The sequence below is a fragment of the Pomacea canaliculata genome, linkage group LG3 (genome assembly GCF_003073045.1).
Source record: "Pomacea canaliculata isolate SZHN2017 linkage group LG3, ASM307304v1, whole genome shotgun sequence".
In the NCBI taxonomy this organism is placed as follows: domain Eukaryota; kingdom Metazoa; phylum Mollusca; class Gastropoda; order Architaenioglossa; family Ampullariidae; genus Pomacea; species Pomacea canaliculata.
The window spans coordinates 25,083,253-25,106,788 of NC_037592.1; the positions used below are offsets into that span (position 1 = coordinate 25,083,253).

The following is a 23,536-nucleotide window of genomic DNA, read 5'->3' on the forward strand; positions in this document are numbered from 1 at the left end:
AGAAGGCAAGGTAGAAACCGGCTGCACTTATTTTTAGTTACGCTCGTGAGTACTTCAAGATCGTTTCTTTGCTTTTGGTTACTGATGAACTGTCGTCTGCCCCTCACAGGGAAATGCGTCCAGCCATCGATATTGTATCATCCGCACGCAAGCAGCAGCGTAGAGTTCTTCAGACAAGGGAGACCACTGGACTATGCCAAGGGGGGAAAACTGCATCTCAACAAACGGGGGAGTCAGTCAATAAGCTGATTTAACGTATTCCACAGAGTACACACGATCGGAAATGAACAGGGAAAGGAACAAAATTTTTTGTGACAATAACAACAGCTTTAGATAAAAACACTAAAGATACGGAGGACGGAGAAGGATGAAAAGTTGGGAAAAAAAGATCAGATACGGATTAGTCTTGGGTGGGATGGTGAAGTACGGTGGGTGTGGTGTTTGGGAGGGAAAAAGTATTGGAGAAGCAAAGCGTTAGTCTGTTGGGCCGGTGAACCACATAAGTCTTTCTCTGTCTCTCTCAAACACAGATCACATTCTTTCGTTAAGTACTTCCCTTTCAGTCTGGCCAACGATTTCCGAAGCACGGTCCAGGCCTGTAGGTGATTTCTCATTTCTTCTCCCACCAGTCCCCCTCTCCTCCCCTTTAACACTTTCCAGCCACCGCTGACTGGTAGTTGCGAATCTTCTCATAGCGGATCAATTCCTGGCGCTGCTCGCAATATTGACACCGGCCACCCGCTTGCACTTAATTATCGAGTAGGGCTCTCGGGGTGGTGTCATTGTTTTCCCTGCCGGGGCCCGCGAGCCATCGATCTACGGCCCCTCCCGGCTTATGGCGCTGACGTCCAGCGATGAGAATCGACTCGGAGAGTGATTGGCTTGAAGGAAGCGTTTGGTCTGACGCCCTGTAGGCTTTGACTGGGCCTCGCTCTCACTTCTGTATAAATCTGACGTTTTGGCCGTCAACAAAAACGATTGTGACCACGTAGTGCTGAGTCGGAAAGGTAGCTCTTCACGGCGGCACGTGACATAGGACACGGTCAGATGGTCTGGAAACATCGGGGGAAGCGAGGTATGGTTTTACTCTTCACCATTTCTGTCTTTCTTTGTAGTAGTTTCTCTCACTCCCCTCCTCTCTCTCTATATATATATCGTAGGTATATATTTTATAAATTATTGCGGAGAGAGAGAGAAGGAGAAGAAATAATTACCTTCCGAATGACGACTAACAATGAAAGTAAGATAAAGTTACTGTTATACACAATAAATATATACGAGGGTTAGTAAAATTTTTTAACGAGGGATGTGTGAGAATACAAAATTCTTCATTGGTAGTCTTTCTGGATCCATTGAAATCAACTGGTATTCATCAAAGTAAATAACAACGTAGATACTTCATTTTAATATAAAAAATATTCAATAAGTTTCCACATGTGTATTATAGTAATTTCGAATAAAATATTTTCAGTAGGAAGATTGTTTATGAAGAGTAATAAAACAATTGAGATGTGAAGTGATTCACAGTTTGAGTGGGTTGGAGTTGGAGAAGGGGTGAGAAAGGGTGAAAGCAGAGGAGCGATCCATTATCTTGTCTGTGTAAAGAAGTTGCCTCGCCTTGTGACAAGTCAACACTACTCTTGTTTGATTTTATTATTATTACATGATCACTCGACATGTGCAAAAATAACGGGAGGCTTGACAGCTTTGATGTTGAGCGAAGCCTGCAATTGATCAATCGTTCGTTTTATTCTCCCTTCCATATTTTTTTTTCAGTGATCATGTGAAGTGCAGCAGATCAAACACGTAATGGAGTGTAGTGCAAGAGATAAATATTTTCTTATTTCTCTAAAACAAACAGCGTGCAGCGTGCTAACAGTCGATCAAGGCCGACAATTCTTGCAGCGCATCCTGTCACATGATCGAGAAAAATAAATGGCAGGGAAGGGTGCAGCGGGGTATTGCCAACCCGGGAAGTGTCGTGGAGCCGCTCAAACAGGAATTTGTGTTCCGAACCATCAGGAGGCCTGGACATGCGTTGTTAAAAAGCATCGTACAATAAGGCAGAACAAATTTAATTAACTGGCTTGTGGATGGTGTGCAGACAGCGTGACGGAGCTCGAGCTGAACGCCATTGTAGTGTTCATGCGTGCACGCGCGTCCCTAATGTATTTTGTAGAAGGAAAGTCAAAGATCAGCTTCAGAGTTGAAATGTTGGGTAAAATAAAGTCAACTGGTGAACTTAGCCTTTTTTTTTTTAAACCCGAGTGTTTCTAGTTTGTGTCAAAGGCAGCACGGACTGCCGTGACCTGCAGAGTTGATGTATGAGTTCCTGAAAATTGATTACTCGAGAGACAAACGCAACCTTGCAATGTCAAGAATGCTTGGTTAGAAATTTGAATACAATGGAAAGTGGAGGATCGTGCATAGTGTGTAAAGGTCAACGATTCTGTACAGTATAATCAGGCCTAAACCTTAAAATAAGCTGCTGACTAATATTGTTGTTAGCGGGCGCTTGAGAAATAGGGACAATCCAAATGAACAAGAAAGTATCTTGTGTGTGTGTGTGCTTGCTTGTATGTTTAAAGTGCTTGCATGGCTGAGTTCGCGCATGTGTCTGTCAGTACGGTAAAATAAAAGCGAGGGTGGTTCTCCAGACTTCTTTGTCTGGCTGACAACTGACAATCGTTAACCCGTCTCCAGCATTCACGGTTCAGCAAGAATAATTCATCATTGTTCATTGGGCATGCCGAAGTCTTTTCAACAGACAAGGTGGTGTATCACAGTTCACTGGGCACACCAAAGACTTTGCAAGACCCCGGGGGTTGGGATGAGCCTCAGCCCACAAAGGTTGTAGTTCCCTCACCTCTACCCCGTCACCCCTGACATCCCACGGACTTGTATTTAAACAGTGCTAATGGTATGTAATGTAAGTCAGGTGGTGAGACACAACTGATACTCTGTCCAACCTGCTTCCTGCACGAACATGTTTGGTTCTGTAGTAGATCATTGACAGCAGGACATGTTGGGTCCTCGCTCCCTCTACACTCGCACCAAGACTTTTTCACTCCCAGCGCGGAGCAACATTCTGCTCGGGTGTTATAAGGCTTTGCACGCCAAAGGGAGATCACTGTTTAGTCAAGCCCGACCACCGATGTCAGCTCGTTCATTTCCGCTGCCCAGGCAAAGAGGCCGTTGCAGATGTTTCGAGTGCGGTCGATGATTGTTGCCTTCGATGGGTGAGTGTAAATCAGGTTTCCCTCCTTATTTGCCTCTGTAATTCTGTTTACACAAGTTGTGTAGAGTGGTGCCCCGTACCAGAGGGCTCGCCGCGCATCATCTGTAACCGCCATGTTTTCGTCTTGTCCATGGAGTTCTCCTTCCTGTTCGCCGGACAGCCTCCATACCTCTCCTGGGCACATCTTTATTTGCTTTCGCGCTGATTTAAAATTAAATTGATGAGGAACAACCTCAGTAACTCCTTAAATCCGTTGACAGTTGCGGTGTACTGTTGCTCATGTATGTGAGGCATAGAGTTTGTTTAAATAGACGATACCACTTACAGAGCTGTGAGGTAATTCGGTGCGTGGAGTTAGCTGGTCCCCCTCCCATTGGTTTCTAGACTCTGTTCTCATACGTAGATGTTACTATGAAGATTAATATCTACCGATAAATAAAGTTGCATCAGTTTGGTCGGGAACGCAGTTGCACTTCCGTACTTGAAAGACAAGAACATTCTGCTGAGATATTTCACTAGAAATGTTGATGATGAGTAAAATATAGCGGACAGTCCAGTCTTTATCGCTGTGTACTGTTCGTTATATGTTATTTAGCAAGAGATATGAGAGGATGAGTGGAAAAGTTGCCGCGATTTTTAAGGTCATTCTAGAAGCAAACTTCCATGTACATGTACAGTGAAATCTCGCTACTATGCCACTTTTGTGTGATTGTTAAAAGACATAAGTTGCGAATTTCCGCGCAGTGCTCGATTATTATATGGCAGTGTGGGACATGGCAGTTAGGTGGATGAACATACACAGGGAGGGTGAAGGCTGGCGATGGGGTTAGGGGTAGTCGGATGACAGCCCGTGACAGAGGGAGAGCGGGAGGGGGTCGACTAGCGACAGGATGCAGGTGCGCGGATGTGGTTGGGATGGAGGATGAAGAGGTGAGGGGGAGAATGAGAGGAGACCGCTAGCGCTAGCCGACGATTCTTGAGAGCTTTGGGCTGACGGGTAACTTGAGCAAAAAAAAAAAAAAAAAAAAAATTACGAGCCCTCGTTATTATGCCACTGTCGCTACTATGACACTTTTGCTCGGTCGCGGTAGGTGGCATAGTAGCGAGATTTGACTGTAACATGTCACGCTAATCTGCCTATCATGTCACGGTAATATGTAGCTTGAAACCTCTGTGTGTGTTTCTGCCTGATCCACTCCTTCCCGGCTTATTGCACAACCAACATTTAACTCGTCTTTTGTTTTCTCCTCACTTCTAGCTCCACTGTGCTTCCGTTTCCCATCATTCAGTATGGTCCCTGCTTTCTTTATACCTCAATGTAATAATTTGCAACATTGTTTTCATAACTGAGACCTCAGGAAAACTAACGATTATTTCTTCACGACATCTTACATTTTGTCATCGTATTGCCATCGTATATACTGCATATATTTTGTCATCGTATATACTGCACGAATGAGTCCAATCAAACCATACCCATCTTCCGCAAACACCAAGTGTGGACGAGACTTTTTAACCGTTGATTTGTTATTGGAGGAGAATGAACAAAAAAGTTTCGAATTTGTCAAGAGTTTTTATGGTCCGTGAACGTGCCTTTAAAGATGACTTTTCTAACCAAAGCGGTCTTCTGTAACAGTTTCTTGCCATTTCCCTCAAACTTTTGTGTGTCAGAGACCCGCCATGCGCTTTCTGACCATTTGTCGCAGAGTTCATAAGAACCAGAAACAATTTATTAAGGTTGTAATCAGATTATTTCCCAGACACTTTCGACCAGGGGGGATGCGTTGACGAGAAAGGAAAAGCCTTTTAGGAGGAGGCGAAGGATGAGGAGCTAACGTGGGGATGGCATGGGAGGCTACTTGGCACTGCAAGCCACTCGTCATGGAGGCTGCCGAGGGGCGCACTGAACACCTGTGGGCGTAACACTAGCACTAACCTAGCTTGGCTTTTGTCTTCTCGTGTCTGTCCGTTCTTGTGTCAGTCTGTACGTGTGTCTGGTGTCTGCATGTCCGCCTACCAGGCTTCCTTGTCAACTGCCTGTGCATTTTAAATTCTTTCTCGCCCACCCATACATCCGTCTGTCTACTTATTTTCTACAAGAATACCACAACACCCCGAGGGCGTCAGGTTGGGTGTAGACGCCCCCTTCTCCTCCAGGCTGAAGATACACATGTTGTCTATAATCTCTGTACACCTGGCATTCCACTATAATAAGTATTTGATATCTTTGGTTAGTTACCGTCCTAGATACAGTTTCGGCGCCTTCAGCTTTTCGCGAAAGATTTCTTAGTCTACATCAAGCCAGATTACATGACACAAACAGTAATCACCACAAAGAGTTTGCTGGTTCAGTAAACAAGAGAACAGTTAAGAACGGTGAAGAGTTGTGTATCAGGTGTTCTCACAGGTGTCAACAGTGGGAAGATCGGTAACAGTATGTTAGCTTGGCGTGCTCAGTCTTGATTTGCTTGTAAGTGGAAGGTGGATGGACTGGGGAGGGCGTCAAGTATAACATTGCCACCAGTCTGGACTTGCTGTAAGAAGATTCATTAACCATCTTACTCTGTGCTTGCCTCGAATTCTATTTATGACCATCTATTGTCTGTCTTCCAATGCTACACATACGTATATAGTATAAGTATTAACATTTTTAATTGTAGTTCTTTTGAGGTGATGGTCTTCTTGGGATTTTTCACGAGTACAATTTTTTTTTTACATTTCTGTAACAAATTTTTTTTTCTTTATAAAAAAATTCTGTAACATTTTTTAATGGGATTATTACCAGCGAGCAGCAGATATTTCAATCTAGTGGACTACCTGACGCCATATCATGCAACAGTCAACTACAACCTCGTCTGCACCAACCCTCGCGCATCGCCAAAACGGTTTTAATTCTAAGAAACCATTTTTTTTTTTAAAGTGGGCGTGCTGCGGAGGTTCGGCGGTACGGTAATGGAAAATTTACGCCTGCTAGCAAGATGAAAAATATGGGCTAAATGGCTTGCCTGCTAGCAAGATAAAGATAGACACAGAGTAGCTGTTAAACACCTTCGGTTAGAGGTTGCTTTTGTTCTTTTCTTCATTTGCGTTCTTCGACTGCGAGGAGGAGTTTCTCTTGTCACTGTGTTTGCTTCTTCCCAGACTCCTCATAGTTCTGCCATGAGTTGTGCCAATGCACTCAAAGCAAGTTACACTGGGGGCATGGGGTGTGGTTCCCTGCTACCCTGCCCAGCTTTATTTCAGGCTCAGAGACTGCGATGTGGAGAAATAAATGCCATGTCTGCCAGTTGTCATTAGACAAATGAAGTAGGTGTGCGCGCACAAACAAGCCTCAGGGCTTACAGCTGGGGCAATGGGGTCGTGGCTCATAATCCAAAATACGGTTTTCAGAAATTAAACTTCCAGCAAACTGTGTCTCGAATGTCACGCTGTACCTGTCCACGAGTAAAAGTGCACACGGTTGCCTCCTCATAATGCCTTCAGACCTAGTCATGTAATTATATTACAGAAATTATACTAAGACTGTACCATGTTGTCCCTAGTCTTTGAGGAATGAAGTAGGTCCATAGTGTATATATGCGAGCCTTTGTTCCAAGTCAGTCCTGTTGACATGAACATACTGTAAAGTAAATTAAACTTAATACATGCGCAGTTCTTCTAGAGACCATGCTGGCCACTGCACTGACTCTGTCCAGTCAATCAAAATGTTTTCTGTCGTCTGTTCCAGGAGTCTGTAATTGCAAGCTGTCTGTTATCGAGAAAGAGCAAAGGAACAGTATCCCCAAGCATGGTGATCACCTCACTTTCTGTTGATAGGACCGGATGTTGAGGACGTGCAAACACGCGGCCCATGGAGTCACGTGAGGTTGTCATACTCCTGTTAGTCTGTCGTCCGGATATTTTTCAGCTACATAGGGGACACACAGAGCCAAGAGAACATTGTACTGAATGACTGAAAGTTCAGACTGATCATTTTCGGGACAAGAAGGAAACCCAGTTTTATTCGTTCTGGAGAGCTACAAAATATAAGTGATTACAAACACTGAATTTTGTTTCTTTGAAGGGGAACTCGACGAAAGAAGCCAAAATGAAAAGCTTGATCAGAATTGTATTCGTTGTTTTGTGTCTGACTACTTTGCGGGTGCAGTGTCAAGATCCGCTGGTCATCTACACTCACACGGAGGAGCAGCCCAGGGGGACGTTCGTTGGAAACATTCGTTACGATATGCTGCTAAGACAAGAGATCTCGCCTGACGAGAACACCAACCTCAGGTTTCGCCTGACCAACAGCAGCGGGAGTCAAGCCTACTTGTTCACCATCAACGAAACCAGCAGCACCATCTCCACGACCAGAGAATCGACCGCGAGGCCGTGTGTCCCCAACAGCGGGACTGTCTCGTCACCTTGGAGATCGCCGTCTACAGGCAAGGCGCTGCCACGCTGGACCTGTTCAAACTGTGGAAGGCCGTTGTCAACATCACTGACATGAACGATAACGCTCCGAAGTTTCCGGCAGCGCAGGTGAGCTTGAGCGTGTCCGAGTCGGCCTCTCCGGCTCGTGTGCTCACCGGGGTGCGGTGGATCCCGACACAGGGGGAAACAACTCCGTGCAAGCGTACCGTCTGACGCCGTTGTCTCCGCCCACGGAAGGGCTGTTCAGGCTGAGCGTTGTCGGTAACCTCGATGGATCCTCCGACCTGGAGATCGTCATCAACCAGGAGGTGGACCGCGAGACCCGCGACTTCTACCAGCTGTTGATCACGGCCGTGGATGGGGGGTACCCGCAGAAGTCCGGTTCCCTGACTGTGAACATCACGGTGGCGGACGTCAACGACAACAAGCCGAGATTTTTGCAACAGTCCTACAACGCCAGCGTGGAGGAGAACGTAGGTCTGCAGACGCCCATCCTGCAGGTCATGGCCGTCGACGACGACATTGGGGACAACGCACGCATTAAGTATGTGTTGAGCCCGCGGGCCACGGACATAGTGCGGAACAGCCTGACCATCGACTCGCAACGGGGGTCATATCTGTTCTGGGATCCATCGATTATGAAGCCAACAAGCAGTTTCAGTTCCTGGTGGAGGCTCGCAACGAGGCTCCTTCGTACTGGTCGACGGAGGCCTTCGTCGTCATCAACGTCCTGGACACTAACGACAACGCACCTCAGATTAGCATCAACCTCAGCCCCGACGGCACCAACCTGTTGGAGAGCGAGCCCGTGGGCAAGTTCGTGGCGCACGTGTCGGTGTCGGATCTGGACGACGGAGACAACGGCCGTGTTTCGTGCAGCGTCGATGACCCGAGCTTCTCTCTGGAGAACCTGTGGGACATGTACAAAGTCATCCTCAGCATGCCGCTTGACTACGAGGCGGCGCCCAGTCACCGCGTGACCATCACGTGCCGGGACCACGGCCAGCCCGCACTCTCCAGTAGTGCCAGCTTCATCGTGCAGGTCCTCGACGTCAATGACCTCGCACCCATCTTCTCCAAGAATATCTACACCAGCAGCATCACCGAGAACAGCTACGAAGTACAGAAATTGCTACAGGTATTGTCCATTACTTTAAGTTTTACAGGTTAGGTAGAGCTAAAAGTTTTGATGGGAATAAAGCATTCTCAAAATAAAAAATATTTTAAAGGAACATTTGAACACGCTTGCATGCCGATCCCAACCAAATCCCTATCTCTCTGTGTGTGTGTGTTTGTTGAATGAGCAGATAGTTCGGGTTTTAAGCTTTTTTAGAATTGTTAACATGTATATTGAACTGTTTGCATCCGTGTTGGAATTGCTAGCACCCACGTTTGACCCTGATTTTTGTCAGGTCTCAGCACGTGACCCAGACACAGACCTTGGGGGAGAGGTGGAGTATTTCCTGGAGGACAATGCACGCATTAACCTGCTATTCTTTATCGACCCTTCCTCGGGCATCCTCCAAGCCAGGGCGCCGGTGGATCGTGAGGAGACCGGGCAGTTCACCTTCAGCGTGCTAGCGCGCGACAAGGGCACCCCTCAACTGACCTCCACCGCCACCATCATCATCACGGTGGAGGACGAGAACGACGAGCGGCCTCGCTTTGTCCGCCCACTCTTCAACTGCTATGTCCTGGAGAAGCAGCCCGTGGGCACGCGCGTGGGCAACGTAACGGCGAGCGACGACGACACGTCTCAGAACGCGCGCATGAAGTACTCGATCGTGGCGGGCATTGGAGATGGCGAGCTCTTCACCATCGAGCCTAACACGGGTGTACTGAGGTCGCGCGCCACCTTTGACCGCGAGATCAAGCACCTGTACACCTTCCAGGTGAAGGTGGAGGACCCACGGAGCCGGCCTTCTACGATCTGGCTAACGTCAGCGTGCAGGTTCTTGACGACAACGACAACCGCCCGGTTATCGAGTACCCTCGAGAAGGTAATAACACCGTCATCGTCGCCTACAACACCCCCGTAGGCAGCGTCCTTGCCGTCGTGAGGGCCACAGACACCGACGACGGCCCATTCGGCCAGCTCATCTTCCTCATCGCCGCCGGCGACACCAGCAGTCTCTTTGACCTCAACCGTCTGACCGGCGTGCTTCGGCTGGGCAGGATGATCCTGTCGTCGGACGTCAAGGAGCACGTGCTGCAGATCAAAGTTCAAGACGGCGGCAACCCTCCCATCTACGAAACGGAAACCCTGCACGTCGTCGTCACTTCCGGCAACGCAACGTTATTGGCCTCCAGCCGGCGGGACACCGACCAGAACATCCTCATCGTCATCATCCTTATCTGCGTCACAGCCATCATGGCCATCGCCATCGTCACCACGATCTGCCTCATCCGCCGCATCGACCGCGAGCGCCGCCAGAAGCGCGCCCTGGCCAAGGTGGAGGAGGAGAAGATGTTCCACTTGAAGAACCAGGACACCTTCGCCAACATCTCGCCGGAGACCAGCACCGGCAGCGAGTCCTCGTCCTTCGGCTCAGGCGGAAACAAGAACAAAAAGAAAGAAGTCAGCTTCTCCATCGACGACGGAGTGGAGTCTCTCAACATGAGCTCTGGCTCCGCGCATACGATGTCCACTTTCAAAAGTCCGGGAGGGAAGCACGTGGAACAGGTAAGAATGAACTCATAGAAAAACACTTCATTTTCCGTTTTTCATCATAGAAAAACAAACTCGTAAATATACTATTATTAATCTAAAAGTAATGCTTTTACACACAACCCATGTTTGTCGTCGGGTACAAGGTATTTAAAAATACCAAATATATCTTTGTGACCTTTACGGGTAGACACCTGAAACCAGTCGTGTACCGGTTGACTTCTTTTTGTGCGCAGCAAGAGAAAAACTGTCTGTCAGTGTTAACACCGAGTCTGCGGGGGGAACCAGGTATGCTGAATATTCCAGTGAACCACCGTATGTCGGCAGACGACAACCACCTACAAACAGTGCACGAGGAAGAGGTGAGCGAATGTCTCGCCATGTTGGATGCTCTCATGCTCATCATTGGTACTTTCCTACTCTGTGTGTGAGAGAGATATAAACCTATCTTTATCTTCAATCTTTCATTTATATTTACAAAAATCATTTTTATCTTCCCTGAGTGTTGAAAGCGAAAGTGCATGAATCATTGTTTCCCCTCAGTCATCTTTTTTTGTTTTTCATTCTCGTCTTCTGGCTATGTCTTCCTGCCTACCTGCTCTAAAACCTTTCATCGTCTGCCTTCGGACCAGGTGCACAATACATCGCTAGGCAACAATTTGGTGGCCGAAACAAAACTCTTGACTAAGTTGAAGAGTTTCCTTAACATTTGATAGTTGAACCTCTTGTTCATGGCCATCTACCTGGTGCCTAGCGACACTTCGTGCACCTGTCTGCCTTCTGTCGTGCTTGTCGGCTCGCATGCCAGCCTCCATGGCTACCTGCTTGTCGGCTGCATTAATCTTCCGCGCTGTCGTGTTTGTTTTACCATGAATTTGCCATTTTTCTTCATTATGCGATTTGGCCCACACCACATCATTTTTCTTCATTATGCAATTCGGACCACCCCAAGTCATTTCTCTTCATTATGCAATTTGGACCGCGCTGCCGACAGGCTTGTCAGCTGATGGAGATGCTGAGGAGAAACGGGGAGGATGCGATGAGCGCCAGCTCAGGTGAGACTGGAACCTCAGACAGTGGCAGAGGAGGCAGTGAAGACGACTCCCACAGTAACAGAGGCTCGGGTCTCGAAGCAGGTGTGTTGACAGAAAACATTTTCCATCAGATGTGTAGTCAGAAAACCATTTCCATAACATGTGTAGATAGAACAACCTTTTGCATCAGACTATAGACAGAAAAACCGTTGGCGTCAGATGTGTAGACAGAAATCGTCTTAGGTCAGATTTCTAAAAATAAACGCATTAGAAAATGTCCTCCTTGAGAGATGCAATGTCCTTCACCACGAACTGACATTCTGCATCAACTACTGCACGCTAAACTCGGTGTTAAAATCTACCCTCAGGGCAGTAGTTACAAAGGGAAGTCTTTGTCCTGGGGGCAACGCGGGGAACTCGAACTCGCGGACAAGAGTCTTGTTTCCAAAGCTATAAAGAGGTGTCCAGACCCCGCAGGTGTTGTTTTACTCCTGGAGCCCTAGTTACAGACCAGCAGCAAAGGATTCTGGGTACACCAATATGAAAACAAGACTCTTCTCTTTGAGTTTCCCATGCTGCCCTGGGAAAACACGACAATGCCCGCTTTGTAACTACGCCCCCAGGTGTCAATACAGGTGGGCGAACAGTAGGTAGGCTTGCTTTTTGTAGCAATCTCTAATTAGACAAATAGAATGCATCTGTATGTCGCACTTTATTGCTCCTGGCAAGAATACTTCCGCACGACAGTAGTGGATGTAGGAAGCGAGAGGTCAGAGAGAAAGTTCGGGGCGAGAGCTGCTGGCCAGACAGGTGCGCGTCCTGTCTACAGGCTTGACAGCCTCAGCAGGTGTACTCTCTGATAAGCTCCTTATAATTTTCTCTGCTTAGAAACAGTTATTTTTTCTCGCCTGTACTTACCACAAAACTTTGCTACTGTGACTACAACCCCAGGTACTTGCAAAGGTAAGAGAGAGCACACCTGGAGAGTTACTGATATCTACCTACCTGGGCTTGAAAGGACAATGTCGCATTGACGACCTTCCAACCGTGGTTCAGCCACCCTGGCCATCGTTGTTAGCATCAGAATCTTTCGTAATTAATGAGGACGACTCGTGTCTGATGTCATCTCATCTTTAAACAGCAAATATGGATTACATGTTCAGTTTTGTTTGGATGTATGTAATGTATCTACTGTATGTAATCTGTGCATGAATGTCTCCGTATCTATATGTGTGTGTATATATATGTTTGTATATAGTTTTGCATGAATGTGGGCATCTCCGAAAGTGAGTTCGGATTGAAAATCACATTCGTGCTTTGATGGTATGCTCACGTTAATTAACGGGATTTCAACTGTCTTTTGCACGTTGATTACATAAATTCCTGGGAAAAAAAAACAGTTGTGCTCAAGAAAGATCAAAGTTAACCCAAAAATATAGTTTTCAAATTAAAATGGCTTACCTCTATTTCCTAGCAGCTGAAAACAAAGTAAAGATAAGATGGTAAAAAAGTTCAGTTCTGTTTATGTAGATAAAGATGCTAAGTAGCGAACTGTTACATGGTGCTTTGAGTTGACACAGTTAAGAACAGCATGTCATGGGTTCTTTGCATTCAGCCGCCCATCGCCCCAGCGGCATCTTTGACGCCGGAAGCAAAGTGTTGGTGAAGCAGTGGTATGTATAAGACCACGCCTCTGGCAGTTGCCTGGCCAATGGGCAGCGTGCCTCTCTGAGCATGCGCAGTAAGTTGCTGCACGCATGAAGTCCATCGTCGTCCTCTGTGGGCTGTGTGGTGAACTAAAATACCACCTGCGAGTTTATTTATTTTTTTTTTTTTGTTTTTGTCCTCGTGGTGACGTGGCATGCCGTAAGAATTGTCTTGACACGGGTGTACTCCAGTTTAGAAAAGTTTTTGGAGGTAGGAAAAAATTGGAATACATTGACACTGGGTTTGTTGTCCTTTTGCATGCAACGTTCATTTTCCTGGCTGCTTGTTGGTACCAACATTGCCTGAACAACATCTGAACAGCATCTGAACCTGAGTCAATACCAGAGTTCGATTGGAACAGATAGCTAGTGTTTGTGTTGTTCCCCTCTTTCTTCTTCTATCTTTACCCCCTTCTCTCGTCTTTTCCTTTCTTGTCTGCGGATTTTGCTCAATCTTATCCCTTGACTGCATTTGTTTGAAAAGCATTTCTGTTTGTTCTGGGGCTTGACGGTCAGCATGACCCAACATCAAAACGAGTTTGTGTTGCATGAACAGACTTGGAACAAGTATGGTTGGCCATGACAGTGGTGAATAACTTGCTTTGTTGATGACTTTGTTTTGACTGTTTGCGTCCTCTTGTCTGGTCTGACACTTCTCAGCGCCATCTGTCCCTCGTATGCTTATTTCTTCTTTGTCAGTTGCTGCTTTATTACTTAAATATTCTCAAACGATAAATAAATAAATCGAGGAGACAACCGAAGATCTAGTCAATTGTGATCTAGGATGTAACAGTTTCACAAACTTCTTGCTGATGACGATGCAGCGGTTTGTGTTTGGCCAGAACTTCCCTGGCACCACACTCAGTGAATTCCGTTGCTTTGTTTACACATGCTAAGATGAAAAGTTCTTCCTAGATATTAAAAACCATCTCGGATGTAGTGGTTTTGTTTGAACTCACCATCCCCATCAACACCCACCGCCGCCGCCTTCGCAGTTCACTTGACCTTTTATCTCTGACTTCTGTGCCCTTCCTCCTCCCTCCACATCGTTGTCCTCGCACCGTGGGTGAGAACCAACTGCAGAGATGAAGGTTTTGCATAACACAACAGTCCATATGTTCCACAAGGGTATGTTATTCCATCTGGGGCTTGTTCCCTGGCTGGCTGCAATCGTAGAAGTCAGTGGAGCAGACGTCCTCAGGATGCGCTGAAGGATCGGGTACCGACATGTAACGTGTTTGTTTATACCCGAAATCCCTTTCAGGTTTGGAAGGTAAATGCTTCTCAGGAAGGAGGGGTACACAGAGGCTTTGTTTTTACATCACTGAGAACAAATGCTTTATCTCATTAACAGCTGCTTCTTTCGCTTGTTATTCCTGGCTTTGCTTTTTAATAAAAAGTGTTTAAACCTGCTTTTCAGAAAAAGCTTGTATAATATAATAAAGGCTTAATAGTAATGTGTTAAAACTTCTTTTTATTGGCTGTTTCTATAACAGTAATTTGCTGTCATATTACATGGCTTTGGAGATAAGGTGTAGTTTGAGTGGATGTTATCTGCATCCCTGGCGCGCTAGCAGAGATCATGCAAAGCAATAAACTTTAACCCTTTCCGAGAGTTCAAAGGTGGCAGTAAAGCTCTGCGTGGATACGAGTGTCTTGATCGCCTCAATCTTTTTTTCAAATGGTGGTTTTCATTGAAGGCTACAGTTGCTAGTGCTTTGGACTCGAGCTGGTAGTAACCAAGAGCTTTTCATCTTTGCTGGCTCGTGTCTCGGTAAAGGGCTTTCTTGTTGGCCAGGCCGATCGCTAGGTGGTGCGTTCTCCAACAGCGAAGACAGATACTTTCATATTCACTGATGAAATCATTCAGACAGGGTCTGAGTCTGGGTCATCTCTCTTTCTCTCCCCAACCCCACTACTTTCCTCCTATCCCCAGTTCTCGTGACTGGCATGGCTGTCTTGTCTTCGCATGGTGACACCACCTAGCTTGCCTGGCTTGCCTAGCTTGCCTAGCTTGCCCCACCTTTCACCCCCGGCATCGTGAGCATGTTGTAAGCTTGCTTGCCACTGCTGTGGAGACCTGGCAAGCATGTCGGGGCATGTGGATTCCCCAGAGGTTCGTCTGCTGCCGAGTTGCGGTTCTGATTACGAGTCCCCAACTCGAAGACTGTTTGTTTGCAAATGAACTTTATTCTGTTGACATTATTTCTGAGCATTTCTGGAATGTCTGCAACCCGCATCCAGTGTTTTTTTTCGTCTGTGCACAACCTGCTCTCTTTACAATTGTGTATCCTGTCTGCTTTCTCCTCACTCTTGCCTTGAATCATTACCTGCAGAGCTGCTTATTTATACCTGCATCTTTTTTCCAGAAGAGATAAATATCACAGCCTCAGTCTGAGAACTTCCAATTGGAATGTACAATAATGAAAGGACTGGAGTATACGCATGCATTTGGCATCCGTCGTGATGATCAGCATGTCGCCGATCACTATTAACCTTCTTCATAGTAATGACTGTCACATCGCATGTCTTTTGTCAAAGAGGATATTACAGAGAAATACTTTAATGATTATGTCATTTGCATTGGAATGCTGCTTTCATCTTTCACATAAGGATGCATGACTGTAGCTTTGATGCTCGTTCTTGTTATGAAACGGACACGAGAATAATGTAGAAAAATATTTGAAATACTGGAATTAAATAATTTACTCTCAATTTGAACATGTAAAGAGGTAGGGTGGAGCTGAGAAACCATAAATCCTAAAATATGTTTCAAAAGTCAACAATGATTAAAATGGAGTTATAGCCCTTTGGCATTAAATAATATTGAGCAAATGTTTTTATATGTCACATGCCGGCATCTATCGACGAAAGGTATTTTCAAATAACACCGAAATGACACGAGGAGATAAAAGTGTAAAGCGTGTTAACAATACTTTGTCATGCCATTTTATTGTAATAACTAGTAAATGGAGGTGTGGGGAGAAAGGGAAATGGACGTACAGGAGGGCAGTGCACAAATTACCATTATTACAACACACATTAACCTTATCAGTCGCGGCGAGATTAACTACTCTCGATGCGAATAAAACCGAGGTGTAAGGCAGTAGTCTTCAAGACAGGGTGGTTGGGGCTGTGAGATACAAGGTCTCTCTTCCCCTGATGTACACAATAAACAATATCGTTGCATTGCCTGAGCTACCATCTGTTACTTGGTTTTCATTTTCAGAAGTGTTACTATGAATTGTGCCAATTTTTTTTTTTTTTTAATTTCTTTTTAATAAGTGGCGTGCGTCGTCCCCATTAATATTGTCTTGTTGTATGTGCAGATGCTGTAGCGATGTACCCCATGCCGCCTGTTTACGCAGCACGAGGCACAACTCCTCCAGTGAACGCTGGGCTCGGCGACCTTCGACCAATCAGAACTCGCCATTCTGGTCGCGGCGGCCTCAGTTCCGGTTCCGGGCGAGTCCCGCGACAGCATTTGCCTCACGTGTCCTTCAATGGCAACCTGGAATACTTGGGGGAGAGCTCCACCGACAGAGATGACGAGTTTCCCCCCTCCTCCCCCGCCAGCGGAGGAGTCCTCGCCATCCTTCGTCGATCGGAATTTTCCCTTTGGGTCGTCGCGACAGCCTGCCTACCGGAGCGTGCTGCACTCGTACCCGGGTAATTCCGGGTATTCAGGGGTGACAACGAGCATCGTTAGAAACTCTGGTGTGTCCACACCACCCTCTGTCCCCGATGGGGGGAGGCAGAGGTGGGGATCGTCTAGTTTTAACGACGATGATGATGGAACTACCACATCAGGAAGTTACACCATTAACCCTGACGATCTTAGGAAAGAAATCGACGAACTCATTATGAACGATATGATAGTTTGAAAGGGAACTGAGGTCAGAAACAATCATTTCCCATCCACACCCTCCAGAAAGGTTTTGCAAAGAACATGTGATAAATCCGAAGCAGATTTTGCTCGATCATTTGATTAATTATTTATGTACATAATGAACCTGAAGGCGCACATCAGAGGACCCTGTTATGCATTCAAATCAAGAATCGATCTCACAAGACTGAAACGGGTGAATAAATCGATCATCCAATGTTTCATCCATTCTGAAAACTATTTGGATAATCTTTTAGTAAAGATGTTCGGGACTTGGAAGGAGTGGAGGCCCATTCAGGTTCGAGGAACTCTCCCACACTCCAGTCTCGCTCCTTCTTCCTCAGCAGCGACCAAATTTCTTTGCATTTCTTCATGTCCCAGACTTGTGCAGGACCAAGCGACACGATAATGAGATCGCTCCCTAGTCACAAGGGGAGCTTTCGAAAACAATTTTCTCGCCTGATTGAAGGAAATAATGTTCTTGAGAATCGCTCCGGAAGTGAAGCAAATACACTCTGCGAACTGAATATCCCTCCCATCCGGAGTCACAAAGCTGCGCTCTCCAGTCTCGGGAAAACGGATTCTGTGCAGGGGGCGGTCATCGTTGCGTGCCAGCGTAAGCCAAAAATGGAGAACCGGCGATCAGCGCCATTGTGTCGAACTTCTGCTGGGCGATTTCAGGGGTGAGCACTCGTTTAAACTTAAATCACGCAAAACCACTTCAGAAGACACGCGCATGCGCAGTGGTAGCGCTGTGATCTCAACGCAAGGATGTCCTTCTGTCTCCTCGTCCTCGTGTGCGCTGCCTGCACTACCTCTTTCACTTTCCGCTCGTATGGAAAATTTCGGGTTTAAAATTTTTTTTTTTTAAAAGACAGAATGGATGGTCTGATGTTGGACGCCAACTCCCTGTGCAGATGATTTCACTGTAATGGAAATTGGAATGTGGACACAGCAAGGCAGGATAACAACAGGTGCAAAAAAACAACCCCAAACCAAAAACAAAAAACAAAATTATCCCATCTTGTCGATGTCTTTTTGATGAGGCTGAGCAAACTTTCGTAAGGGTCTATTTTTCGTCTCTTGCGGCAACGAAAAAAAAAAAGAGTATCAAACAAATAAACAGAATTGTACGACGCAGGACAATCATTTCTATCCGCGACCGGAAATTAGAAGTTTGCCATTACGTATTGCAAGCACGCACGCCCACGTGCTCACTCCAGGTGTTTTGCATGCACGGACACTTGACAACGCTCAAACGCTTCACCCGTCCACCCTTCCCTTCCTCCCCTGCACCTCTATCGCCTGTCGTACCCCGAGGGTACCCGTGAAGAAGCCACGTGGACACCATGGCAACGGGGTTTTCTGTTCTGGCTGCTGGCGCTTGAAAATTGTAAAGTTCCAGCTCTTCATCAACGTGTGCATCTCTATCTTTTGTTGGCCTTTTTAAACCGAACTTATTTTGAATATTTAAATACGTTTGGCAAAAAGTAATGTGCTAAACATTACCACTTGTCGATATGGTTAAAAAGACTCGTGAGGTGGGGTGGGAGGGTATATGAAGTTATTGTGCCAAATTGTTACAATGTTGGAACACCACAGTTCCAGCGCAATTTTCCAGCTTTTAGGTCGGATGTGCGGACCAGTTTCAGGTTGGCTGCACAAAAACAGACGAACAGTCAAACACATCACAAATCTTTAAGTGTTTACACTTTTTTCCCCCGGAAAGAATGTCTTTGGTTACAGCAGTAGACGTTTCGCTGATGTATATGCATCGTAATCATCGGGCAAGTTCGTGTTTTGTTGTTGTTGGCTTCCTGTACTAAAAGCCGCGTTTTGTTTTTACGACGCCGACACAGATGATAAAACGTATTTTTCATATTTTTTTTTTTTTTTTTTGTGTTGCCAAGAATAATTTGTACACAGAATGTGTTGAAAATCAAATACGCATTCCTGGGCATTTTTTTTTCCAGATCAGAGAAAGTATCTGGCTTTAAAAATTAGCTGCATTTACGCACGGGCGATGTATATGTAGTGTCGCAAACAAGTGTTTTGAATTACACTGGAGAGAGAGAGAGAGAGGAGAAAGAGAGGGAGAGAGAGAAAGGTTAGTAATGATTTCCTATGGTCATTAATACATCTGAAGATAGACTCAAGAATGAGTGTAGGAGACGAGTTGAATGTGGTTTTTCGTGGTGGATGCTGTTGTGTAGCTGATTGTATCCCATTGTCCATTGCAAGACCTTATCACTGCCTTTCAGCAGTCGTCCTACGTACGTCACATGCTTTCCGTGCACCCAGGACGTCGTCACAAGTGTCGTCACAACGATCGGTGTAAATACGTCACGAACGACGATGGAAGCCAGGTGTGGCCATGGAGGGTTGCTGTTGTTCCCTTGTACAGAACTGACCTTCCCATTTCCTCCTTCTTAAAACTGACCCTCGCATTTCATCCTTCCCAGCTCCTTCTGTTCTCCATCTCGCGATAAAGAGTGACGTGTTACATTGTTACGTCGTTCGCCCTCAACTGTCTCTCGATACCAAAACTCTGTCTTGTGGAATCGACAGACAGCAGTTGTCTATGGATTACTATAATTAGACGATGAAAAGATGTTTATAGATAAATGAAACTTAATCGCCCCAAAGTGGAATTGATCATATTGAACTTTGTCAGTTTACAGAAGAAAGGTTTTTATAATCGATATAAGTTTTTTCATTAAAAAAATAGTTTTGTTTGAATAAGTTTCTGATAACATCCAGTGATATTTAACATTTAACATCTCTAAGGTATGGAGAGTTGCTCTGATTTTTTAGGTAATATTTTCGGGTACCTTTATAATTATTTAAGTTACACTGTTCCATGCTTTCAGTCTTGAAGGTGCGAGAGACTGAAGGGAGGTTGTTAAGCAGGCGGACAGTGCTGACAGCAATGCCTGGAGTTACATACACACCTTTCTTGTATTATATGTGTACATGGCATCGAATGGAAATATAATGATGTTGAAAATAACCGTTGAGTGCGTGTTATCTGTAACACCAAAACTGGTTTGTTTGCGGGTGATTTGTTTTCCACTGTTTCAGCAACTGACTGTGACGTTGGTCGTGTTGTTTCCTGTCCAGTAAACCTTTGATGTTGCTGTTGCTGTTGGTTTTAGAGAATATTTTGTTGATGCCATCCATATTTAGGACTTAAAAGGATGAGAAATTGGACAAACAAATACAGAAAGGCTTCTAGAATTTTACAGGTAATATACTCAGGGAAAATTTTGTAACGGTTGTAGCGGGATTGATGGGTCGAGGTGCAGGTGTTCAGCTTCACCTACAAACAATCCCCCCACCTATATACCCACAAATGGTTCCTCTTTTAATGGGGGGACGGACGTGGATAATTGGCACGAGGTAAGTGCACGGCATTTACTCTCACTTATCGCAGTCGACGATTTGCTTCCTGGCTGAGTGGAAAGGCCGCCGCCAATTATCACTGCACATTACCAGAAATTATGACAATCTGTCATCGCCTCGCACAGCCCTGGTCGCGAGGACCAGTCAATGTTCGCAGCTAATTTATTCATCAATTCTGCTCTTGCAGGCTGACTGCAACCGCGGAGATCGCAGAACTATTCAATGTAGAGGACTGTATACCATGTTTAACTCCACTTAAAGACAGGCAAACGCGCGCACGCACGCATATACACAGTGAGAGGAAAGGAAACAATTATTTTCTTGAAAACCAGGTTTGGGGACATGTCTGTACCCAGGAATTACAGAGAACTGAAACGTTTTACCTGAGTTGCTCGTAGGTAAAGGGGCAAGCACCTGCTAAGGGAGGAAATGTGGACAACAAGGGGCAAACAGGATCATACAGGGATGTCCATCTGAGGGGTAGCAGAATCTTGACAACCAACAGTTGCAATTTGCACGCACATTCTTAATGAATCGGGTTTCATATATACTGAAAAACAAATGTGAAATAAAATACTGCAACGATTAATAGGAACGAACATCAACATGCAAGCAACAAGCTGGAAAATGTAGCAGGACTTTTGTTTTAAATCATGAGCCGCTATTTAAAGATGAAGTTCTACAGTGATCTTTGCTTAGGACAACGTTAGTGTGTATGTGTGTGTGTTCGTGTACATGAAAGTGTGCACGAGTATGCTAGAACACGAGTGCTTTAGAAATATAGAAGGGCTTCTCGTCGTCACAGCATTAGACGCCATTTTGGAAGTTCAGTTGTCCAAAATGTAGGATCAATATGACAATAGATTATGGAATTTCTTTTAATAATAATAATAATAAATGCAAAATTTATGAAACGCATACTTACACTCCTAAGAACCATGCTCTTAGCCCTTAAGAACAAGAACGGAACATGAACAGCATACGAGGGACAGGAAAACAAACAAATGACATATGAACTTACGCCAGCTTCTCTACGAAGAATACAGTAAGAAGACAACTTAATCATAAAAAGGTTAGCGACATAACTTCCAAGATGTTTTGTGTTCTCTGTGAGCTTATAGGAACTAACTCCCTATCTAATGTTTATATGATTGAGATACACAGCAGGTGTGTTCGTGTGTGTGTGTGCGCGCATGCGTGCTCACTAGAACATTCGTGTGTAACATGTGTTCCTGTTTACGTTTGTATGCGTGAGCGCGTGAGATTACCACTTGTTCAATTTATGTATCACACCCGTCACAAGACACTGATGCGCCCCCTGCCGGTGCGAAGACAGTTCGCCATCTAATTTGATCAAAATGCGGCTTCACGATATCCCTTTCCATCCGCTCTGCCTCCTGGGATGCGGTCAGCTACTCGTAGGGCACAGCTAATTCGCACTCAATCCCACTGAACCTCGCCAGGTCTGGCCAGCCAAGGCCCCTCCAAAGTCCCTGCAAACAAGACCCAACCGGAAGTGGTCATTGTTATGTTGGTCACATCGAGGCGCATACCCGTTAGACTCACAGCTGACGGTGTTGCTGCCCTCGGTGCCCCAAACCGGACACGTCATTAACTGTGGGCTTGTAAAGGGGGGGGGGGGACAGAGGGGAGAGGGAGCAGGGTTCTTTTCTCCTCTCCTTTTCTTGCCATCATTTGCTTGTTGGCGCTGCTCTGAACTCCCAGGAGAAACATTTCGCTTAGACACCCTTTATCGACGCCCCGGGAATGCCAGAACTTTCTCCTTTCAATACGGCAAGGAAGGTAAGCTATGGCCGGCGAAATGGCTTTCTATTTCATTCTCGTAATTACACTCAAATGAGCAGTCTTGCCACCGACAGAGGCAGAATACGCTGTTTCAGGGTGATGTCCAACTAGCTTTGTAGCAAATCGTCTCCGATGGGTGAAGTGCCCTCTCTTTCTATCTCTCTTTCTCTCTTCTATGATGTGGTTTAGACTTTTTTTCTGTAAAATATTCCCTTGGACTTGATTCAACTACGTTTCTGATAATGTCGAGCTTTGTACGATGTCTAATAATTAAACTATTCTTTAACTATTCCTTTCACGTTTTAAAAAATACCTACTTGTTTGTAAAAGGTTCCTAAGCACATAATTTGCGATAAGATTAAATACTTATGTCAAATGTCTACCTATAACAAGTCAACGAACTGTACAAATCCACTCTTTATTCTCAAGCAGTCACGTGGGGCATTTTTGTTTCCCGGGTGTGTTATTAAAATCCCAGCTTTTGTTTCACTGTTATTCTAGGTCACTATGGGATGGAAATACATTTGTGTGGGCGTCTGGGGGAGGAGTCGAGGGTATTAAGTTCAAAGCGACTCGTAGGCGTGCGTCAACAAGTAGTATACTCTTCTACCTCCTCAGAAAAGATTCTGGCATCGTTCCAGAGACTGTTTAAAAAGACCCGAATGTCTCTGAACGGCGCCATCCGATTGGCTGTTAATTTTTCTCCTACGCGCCATTATTTACGTCTCGCCGGAAGTGTGTAAAGTGTAGGTCGTAAATGTCGCGTGATTTCTTTCGGTCGTTGTTGCTGCCTACAGCTGGCGATGATAGCACTTTGGTCATTAAAAGCTTCTGGGAGATCGATGATCAAGCACGACTTTTCCTACACAAACGGGTGGGAGTCTGGGTACTTCACAACAACAAGTAGGGTAAAGATCTTGTTGTCTGACTATTATTTAGACTGATTGCTTTCTGTTAATATGTCGAAGTAGAGAAAACACGATTCTACTCCCTTTACAAACAGATCATCTTTGAAGGTGACAGACTTCGTTATTTTTATATCAAAAATTTACCCTTGTAAGCATCAGCTGATATAATAATGCAATAAACAATTTCCGAGTTCGTAATTTGATATATTTAGGTGTGTTAGTCACTTTTTGGCTCGAAAATTGATGGTGGATGGCTTAATAATTTGTAAGACCGGTTACTATATTTTTTTTTAATGTTATATACGGGTGGATCGATGGGTGGGTGCGAACGGGTGGACGGTAGCGCACTCTTAGAAAGTCGATAATTCTTAAGCGGAGGTTTTGCTCAGACAGTGTCACCTGACCGAACGGTTTGATTAAGCTTTTGACAATATTTCATACAAAGAGTCGCCTTTGAAAACAATTTGAGCATCTG

General features: G+C 45.4%; 1 protein-coding gene across 1 annotated transcript in view; it reads left to right on the top strand.

The window, feature by feature from the left end:
* Positions 1-19,955, top strand: part of LOC112559714 (protocadherin-1-like) — a 50,184-nt gene extending 30,229 nt beyond the window's left edge. The window contains 8 exon segments of the mRNA XM_025231065.1: positions 6,966-7,802; positions 7,805-8,211; positions 8,214-8,789; positions 9,064-9,687; positions 9,690-10,334; positions 10,556-10,681; positions 11,314-11,455; positions 16,389-19,955. Of these exon segments, the coding sequence (XP_025086850.1) occupies positions 7,724-7,802; positions 7,805-8,211; positions 8,214-8,789; positions 9,064-9,687; positions 9,690-10,334; positions 10,556-10,681; positions 11,314-11,455; positions 16,389-16,732 (2,943 nt within the window). The 5' untranslated portion in view covers positions 6,966-7,723 and the 3' untranslated portion in view covers positions 16,733-19,955.
* Positions 19,956-23,536: the final 3,581 nt, after the last annotated feature.